This window comes from Coregonus lavaretus (assembly GCF_964263955.1).
Source record: "Coregonus lavaretus genome assembly, chromosome: 20".
NCBI classification, from domain to species: Eukaryota; Metazoa; Chordata; class Actinopteri; order Salmoniformes; family Salmonidae; genus Coregonus; species Coregonus lavaretus.
Window position 1 is genome coordinate 48710786 of NC_140007.1, and position 8464 is coordinate 48719249.

Sequence of the window (8464 nt, forward strand, 5' to 3'; positions counted from 1 at the left end):
TTCTCTCTCCCTATCCCTCTCTCTCTCTTCCTTCTCCTTCTCTCTCTCTCTTTCTCTCTCTCTCTCTCTCTCCCTCTCTCTCTCTCTCTCCCTCTTTCATTCTAGTTCCCCTGTCTAGGGGCGTATGTGACATATTGCTGTAACCAGGTGGAGGCTAAGGTGAGTGTTTCCTCTCAACTTTCTTCCTAGGTAGGGAGTTTCTCCCCATCGCTGTCATCATATTAGATTTGCTGTTTATTGACTGATTGATTGCTACATTGATTTATTGATTGACTGACGGACTGATTGGCTAATAGATTGATTTGTCTTTTGCTTAAACTATTGATTGGTTCATTGATTGGTCCAGGCCCTGTTGGACCAGAAGCAGAAGCAGCGTGTTTGATTGGTTGATTTGATTGGTTAATTTGATGAGTGGTTAATTGATGCACTGATTGAAGGTTTATTGATTGGTCATTAAGGCCATGTTGGACATGAAGAAACAGGATAAGCGTTTGATTGACTGATTGATTGATTGAATGATTGTTGATTGGTTAATTGATTGTATTGACTAAGGCCCTGTTGGACATGAAGAAGCAGCAGAAGCGAGTGGAGCAATTCCTTCGTCTGTGCCAGGAGTCGTCTTTTAGCAGGAAGTTGGACCTCTGGAACTTCCTGGACCTCCCTCGCAGCCGATTGGTCAAATACCCGCTATTGCTACGGGAGATTCTGAAGAGCACGCCCCCAGATCACCCCGACGAAGACACACTGCCTGACGCTGTGAGGACACACACACACACATTGATTGGTTGTTTCATTCATTAATTTATTGGCTGATTGATCGGTCCGGTCGCCTGATTGATTAGTTGATTCACATACACACACACACCTCACTCCCCCCCAGTTGGAGTTGGTCCAGTCCGTCGTATCAGATATATTATCCCCCCCCCCCAGTTGGAGTTGGTCCAGTCCATCGTATCAGAGGTGGACAGAAAGACCGGGGAGGCGGAGTGTCAGTTCTATAGGCGGGGCTTGGCTTACCTGGAGGAGGGCCAACGGCTCCCTGAGATCCAGCTGTCACGATTCCTCTACTGCCACGGAGAACTGAAGAACAACAAGGGACAGGTACTGTCTGTCTGTCTGTCTGTCTGTCTGTCTGTCCCTCGTAAGCTCTACTACACAAGCTTCCAACTTACCTCACTTCATTATTGAAGTATAAAAAGACGAGTTACCCGTTCACAGGGTTGGTTAACTCTTACGGTTCCTCGGGTCTCCACCAATCACAGGGTTGGTTAACTCTTACGGTTCCTCGGGTCTCCACCAATCACAGGGTTGGTTAACTCTTACGGTTCCTCGGGTCTCCACCAATCACAGGGTTGGTTAACTCTTACGGTTCCTCGGGTCTCCACCAATCACAGGGTTGGTTAACTCTTACGGTTCCTCGGGTCTCCACCAATCACAGGGTTGGTTAACTCTTGCGGTTCCTCGGGTCTCCACCGAATTAGGTAAATTCGCCTTCAGTTTTAATGTCCCCCGTTTTTGGAATAACCTGCAGAACTCCGTCTTGATTCCCTGGGCAATAAAGGAGTCTAATGTTAAATTCGTTAAATTAGATTTGCATTATTTTTTTTTGTAACAGGGGAACCCATTGAGACCAGGGTCTCATTTTCAATTTCAAGACAACAAATTCAACACGAACATACCAATACAAAATGTATCAAAACTACAGGTTACAATTTCAAAAACTACTATTTCAACATCAGTGGTGAGCATATGTGGTATTGAAATTGTAGTTTTTGAAATTGTAACCTGTAGTTTTGATACATTTTGTATTGGTATGTTCGTGTTGAATTTGTTGTCTTGAAATTGAAAATGAGACCCTGGTCTCAATGGGTTCCCCTGATTTAAACATTTTTTTGTTACAAAAACAAAAACAAATGTTAGGTGGCTTGGAGCCAGTGTTGTGTTTCTGAGGTAACTACTTTATACAGTGCCTTCAGAAAGTATTCAGACCCCTTGACTTTTTCCACATTTTGTTACGTTACAGCCTTATTCTAAAATTGATTAAATTAATTGTTTTCCTCATCAATCTATAATATAATAATAATAATAATAATATGCCATTTAGCAGACACTTTTATCCAAAGCGACTTACAGTCATGTGTGCATACATTTTTACGTATGGGTGGTCCCAGGGATCGAACCCACTACCCTGGCGTTACAAGCGCCGTGCTCTACAGAGGACCACAAAACCCCATAATGACAAAGCGAAAACAGCAATTTCTAAAAACCAGTTTTGCTTTGTCATTATGGTGTATTGTGTGTGTATATACACTACCAGTCAAAAGTTTGGACACACCTACTCATTCAAGGGTTTTTCTTTATTTTTACTATTTTCTACATTGTAGAATAATAGTGAAGACATCAAAACTATGAAATAACACATATGGAATCATGTAGTAACCAAAAGAGTGTTAAACAAATCCAAATATATTTTATATTTGAGATTCTTCAAATAGCCACCCTTTGCCTTGATGACAGCTTTGCACACTCTTGGCACCTGGAATGCATTTCAATTAACAGGTGTGCCTTCTTTAAAGCCAATCAGTTGTGTTGTGACAAGGTAGGGGGGGTATACAGAAGATAGCCCTATTTGATGTCCATATTATGGCAAGAACAGCTCAAATAAGCAAAGAGAAACGACAGTCCATCATTACTTTAAGACATGAAGGTCAGTCAATACGGAAAATGTCAAGAACTTTGAAAGTTTCTTCAAGTGCAGTCGCAAAAACCATCAAGCGCTAAGATGAAACTGGCTCTCATGAGGACCGCCACAGGAATGGAAGACCCAGAGTTACCTCTGCTGCAGAGGATAAGTTCATTAGAGTTACCAGCCTCAGAAATTGCAGCCCAAATAAATGCTTCAGAGTTCAAGTAACAGACACATCTTAACATCAACTGTTCAGAGGAGACTGCGTGAATCAGGCCTTCATGGTCAAATTGCTGCAAAGAAACCACTACTAAAGGACACCAATAAGAAGAAGAGACTTGCTTGGGCCAAGAAACACGAGCAATGGACATTAGACCCGTGGAAATTTGTCCAAATTTGAGATTTTGGGTTCCAACCACCGTGACTTTGTGAGAACGGGTGAACGGATGATCTCCGCATGTGTGGTTCCCACCGTAAAGCATTGAGGAGGAGGTGTTATGGTGTGGAGGTGCTTTGCTGGTGACACTCTGTGATTTATTTAGAATTCAAGGCACACTTAACCAGCATGGCTACCACAGCATTCTGCAGCGATACGCCATCCCATCTGGTTTGGGCTTAGTGGGACTATCATTTGTTTTTCAACAGGACAATGACCCAACACACCTCCAGGCTGTGTAAAGGCTATTTTACCAAGAAGGAGAGTGATGGAGTGCTGCATCACTTGACCTGGCCTCCACAATCCCCGACCTCAACCCAATTGAGGTGATTTGGGATGAGTCGGACCGCAGAGTGAAGGAAAAGCAGCCAACAAGTGCTCAGCATATGTGGGAACTCCTTCAAGACTGTTGGAAAAGCATTCCAGGTGAAGCTGGTTGAGAGAATGCCAAGAGTGTGCAAAGCTGTCATCAAGGCAAAGGGTGGCTATTTGAAGAATCTCAAATATAAAAATATATTTTGATTTGTTTAATACTTTATTGGTTACTACATGATTCCATTTGTGTTATTTCATAGTTTGGATGTCTTCAATATTATTCTACAATGTAGAAAATAGTAAAAATAAAGAAAAACCCTTGAATGAGTAGGTGTGTCCAAACTTTTGACTGGTACTGTATGTCCTCCTGTAGAATCTCCATGTGTTCCTGTTTGAGCTGTGTTGTATATCATTCATGTAATAAAGTATAGTCTCTTCCTGTCTGTAGAAGCTCCATGTGTTCCTGTTTGAGCTGTGTCTGGTTCTGACGCGCTCGGTGGAGGACAGAGAAGGGGGCGTGGTCTTTCAGGTGTACCGCCAGCCCCTCCCCACCACCACGCTCCACCTAGAAGAGCTACCTGACGGGGAGGGCGGCGGGGGAGGAGGGGCCTTCAGGGGGGCCTTCACCAGCGGCAACGACAAAGGTATGGAGGGAGTGCTTATACAGCGTCTGTTTTAAACGGAATATTACTGAATGGTGCATAAAACAGGTTTGGACCATGATGATGACTCTCTCCATTCCCTCTCTCTCTCTCTCTTCCCCATTTTCTCTCTCTCTCTCTCTCCCCATTCTCTCTCTCCTCTCTCTCGTCTTTCCCCATTCTCTCTCTCTCTTTCCCCATTCTCTCTCTCCTCTCTCTCTCTCTTTCCCCATTCTCTCTCTCCTCTCTCTCTCTCTCCATTCTCTCTCTCCTCTCTCTCTCTCCATTCCCTCTCTCCTCTCTCTCTCTTTCCCCATTCCCTCTCTCCTCTCTCTCTCTTTCCCCATTCTCTCTCTCCTCTCTCTCTTTCCCCATTCTCTCTCTCTCTCTCTCCCCCATTCTCTCTCTCCTCTCTCTTTCCCCATTCTCTCTCTCTCTCCCCCATTCTCTCTCTCCTCTCTCTCTCTCTCTCTCTCCCCATTCTCTCTCTCCTCTCTCTCCCCATTCTCTCTCTCCTCTCTCTCTCTCCATTCCCTCTCTCCTCTCTCTCTCTCCATTCCCTCTCTCCTCTCTCTCTCTTTCCCATTCTCTCTTTCCTCTCTCTCTCTTTCCCCATTCTCTCTCTCTCCCCCATTCTCTCTCTCCTCTCTCTCTCTCTCTCCTTATCTCTCTCCTCTCTCTCCCCATTCTCTCTCTCATCTCTCTCTCTCCATTATCTCTCCTCTCTCTCCTCCCATTCTCTCTCTCCTCTCTCTCCCCATTCTCTCTCCCCCATTATCTCTCTCCTCTATCTCTTTCTCTCTCCTCTCTCTCTTTTTCCCCACTCTCTCTCTCTCCCATTCTCTCTCTCCTCTCTCTCTCTCTCTCTCTCTCTCCATTCTCTCTCTCCTCTCTCCTCCTCTCTCTCTCTCCTCTCTCTCTTTCCCCATTCTCTCTCTCCTCACTCTCTCTTTCCCCATTCTCTCTCTCTCCTCTCTCTCTCCATTCTCTCTCTTCTCTCTCTCTCTCTCCCATTCTCTCTCTCCTCTCTCTCTCTCTCCATTCTCTCTCCCCATTCTCTCTCTCCCCATTCTCTCTCCCCATTCTCTCTCTCCTCTCTCTCTCTCCCCTCTCTCTCTCTCCCATTCTCTCTCCCCATTCTCTCTCCCCATTCTCTCTCTCTCCATTCTCTCTCTCCATTCTCTCTCTCCTCTCTCTCTCCCCATTCTCTCTCTCCTCTCTCTCTCCCCATTCTCTCTCTCCTCTCTCTCTCTCCCCATTCTCTCTCTCCTCTCTCTCTCCCCATTCTCTCTCTCCTCTCTCTCTCTCCATTCTCTCTCTCCTCTCTCTCTCCATTCTCTCTCTCCTCTCTCTCTCTCCATTCTCTCTCTTCTCTCTCTCTCTCTCCCCATTCTCTCTCTCCTCTCTCTCTCCATTCTCTCTCTCCCCATTCTCTCTCCTCTCTCCCAATTCTCTCTCTCTCTCTCCCTATTCTCTCTCTCCTCTCTCTCTCTCTCCCCATTCTCTCTCTCCTCTCTCACTCCCCATTCTCTCTCTCCTCTCTCTCTCCCCATTCTCTCTCTCCTCTCTCTCTCTCTCTCTCTCTCCCCATTCTCTCTCCCCATTCTCTCTCTCCTCTCTCTCTCTCCCATCTCTCTCTCTCCCATTCTCTCTCCCCATTCTCTCTCCCCATTCTCTCTCTCTCCATTCTCTCTCTCCTCTCTCTCTCCCCATTCTCTCTCTCCTCTCTCTCTCCCCATTCTCTCTCTCCTCTCTCTCTCTCCCCATTCTCTCTCTCCTCTCTCTCTCCCCATTCTCTCTCTCCTCTCTCTCTCTCCATTCTCTCTCTCCTCTCTCTCTCCATTCTCTCTCTCCTCTCTCTCTCTCCATTCTCTCTCTTCTCTCTCTCTCTCTCCCCATTCTCTCTCTCCTCTCTCTCTCCATTCTCTCTCTCCCCATTCTCTCTCCTCTCTCCCAATTCTCTCTCTCTCTCTCTTCCCATTCTCTCTCCTCTCTCTCTCTCTCCCCATTCTCTCTCTCCTCTCTCTCTCCCCATTCTCTCTCTCCTCTCTCTCTCCCCATTCTCTCTCTCCTCTCTCTCCTCTCTCTCTCCCCATTCTCTCTCTCCATTCTCTCTCTCCTCTCTCTCTCTCCATTCTCTCTCTCCTCTCTCTCTCCATTCTCTCTCTTCTCTCTCTCTCTCTCCCCATTCTCTCTCTCCTCTCTCTATCCATTCTCTCTCTCCATTCTCTCTCTCCCCATTCTCTCTCCTCTCTCCCAATTCTCTCTCTCTCTCTCCCATTCTCTCTCTCCTCTCTCCCTCTCCCCATTCTCTCTCTCCTCTCTCCCTCTCCCCATTCTCTCTCTCCTCTCTCTCTCCCCATTCTCTCTCTCCCCATTCTCTCTCTCCTCTCTCTCTCCCCATTCTCTCTCTCCTCTCTCTCTCTCCATTCTCTCTCCTCTCTCTCTCTCCCCATTCTCTCTCTCCTCTCTCTCCCCATTCTCTCTCTCCTCTCTCTCTCCCCATTCTCTCTTTCCCCATACTCTCTCTCCTCTCTCTCTCTCTCCTCTCCCCATTCCCTCTCTCCTCTCTCTCTCCCCATTCTCTCTCTCTCTTTCCCCATTCTCTCTCCTCTCTCTCTCTCCCCATTCTCTCTCTCCTCTCTCTCTCCCCATTCTCTCTCTCCTCTCTCTCTCCCCATTCTCTCTCTCCTCTCTCTTTCCCCATTCTCTCTTCGCTCTCTGTCTCTGTTCTCTCTCTCCACTGTCTCTGTTCTCTCTCTCCTCTCTCTCTCTTTCCCCATTCTCTCTCTCTTCGCTCTCTGTCTCTGTTCTCTCTCTCCTCCCTCCCGTGTGTGTGTGTCAGTGCGTAACTGTTTCAGGGTGTCCAGTAGGGGGCGCTCTAAGGCCCAGTCCCACAGTCTCCAGGCCAACGACTCATTCAACAAGCAGCAGTGGATCTCCTGCCTGCGCCAGGCCATGGTCCAATCACGAGACAGGGACGCCCAGGTCAGCCAATCACCGATGTCGTCCCGCCTCTCCCCAGACCTCGCCCTCTACCACATCGCAGAGCTGAGTCTGAGCTCAGACACCGAGATGGCAGACCAGAGCAGTCAATGACCGAGCAGAGTGATCAGTGACAGACAGACTAGACCAATCAAATCAAAGACTGATCAACTAATTGCTTATCAATAGTCCCATGAGGTATTTAGAGGTGGGGGTGACGTTAAACATGAAGGATTTGTACGCTGGTCAGTACAGTTTATAAGGGGAGAAAGGGGGTGATGTTAGAATATTATTGGCTCGTAATGTAATGTGCCTTCTAGCCTGGGTGCCAGCCTGTTTGTGCTGTCTTGTCAACTCGTTATGGAATCGTCATGCAGAACGATGACAATGGGGTACGCAGGAGCACAGACAGATCTGGGACCAGGCTAACATGCTTTGGAGCTCTGAGGTAGATCAAGTTCCAAAAGATTCAATCATCAGGATAAACTCTTCTAGAATATTATGTAATAATGTATTCATGTAATTATAATATGTGTCTAGAGAGCGGCCTTTGTGCCATATAGGTGTTTGAAGTGAAGTTGAAACTCCCTGCGATGTTAGCTGTGATTACTGATCACATTAATAACCTGTACAGATTCAAGGCATTATTAATGAAAGTAAATGTGATGAGTGACGTGGGTATTTTTAAATTGTTTTTTATTTTACTTGTTGATAATAAACTAAAAAACCTATGAAGTCTCTTCCTCTCTTAGTCTCTTAGTCTTTAGTCCCTTCCTCTCTTAGTCTCTTCCTCTCTTAGTCTCTTCCTCTCTTAGTCTCTTCCTCTCTTAGTCTCTTCCTCTCTTAGTCTCTCCCTCTCTTAGTCTCTTCCTCTCTTAGTCTCTTCCTCTCTTAGTCTCTTCCTCTCTTAGTCTCTTCCTCTCTTAGTCTCTTCCTCTCTTAGTCTCTTCCTCTCTTAGTCTCTTCCTCTCTAAGTCTCTTCCTCTCTTAGTCTCTTCCTCTCTTAGTCTCTTCCTCTCTTAGTCTCTTCCTCTCTTAGTCTCTTCCTCTCTTAGTCTCTTCCTCTCTTAGTCTCTTCCTCTCTTAGTCTCCTCCTCTCTTAGTCTCTCAGTCTCTTCCTCTCTTCCTCTCTTAGTCTCTTCCTCTCTTAGTCTCTTCCTCTCTTAGTCTCTTCCTCTCTTAGTCTCTTCCTCTCTAAGTCTCTTCCTCTCTTAGTCTCTTCCTCTCTTAGTCTCTTCCTCTCTTAGTCTCTTCCTCTCTTAGTCTCTTCCTCTCTTAGTCTCTTCCTCTCTTAGTCTCTTCCTCTCTTAGTCTCTTCCTCTCTAAGTCTCTTCCTCTCTTAGTCTCTTCCTCTCTTAGTCTCTTCCTCTCTTAGTCTCTTCCTCTCTTAGTCTCTTCCTC

General features: G+C 46.3%; 1 protein-coding gene across 1 annotated transcript in view; it reads left to right on the forward strand.

The window, feature by feature from the left end:
• The window catches only part of arhgef3l (Rho guanine nucleotide exchange factor (GEF) 3, like), a 28254-nt gene extending 20453 nt beyond the window's left edge, over positions 1 to 7801 (forward strand). Inside the window, exons 10-14 of the mRNA XM_084184534.1 lie at positions 106 to 159; positions 553 to 756; positions 931 to 1101; positions 3886 to 4081; positions 6924 to 7801. Coding sequence (XP_084040660.1) covers positions 106 to 159; positions 553 to 756; positions 931 to 1101; positions 3886 to 4081; positions 6924 to 7177 — 879 coding nt within the window. The 3' untranslated portion in view covers positions 7178 to 7801. The remainder of the gene's footprint in view (positions 1 to 105; positions 160 to 552; positions 757 to 930; positions 1102 to 3885; positions 4082 to 6923) is intronic.
• The last annotated feature ends 663 nt before the right edge of the window (positions 7802 to 8464 follow it).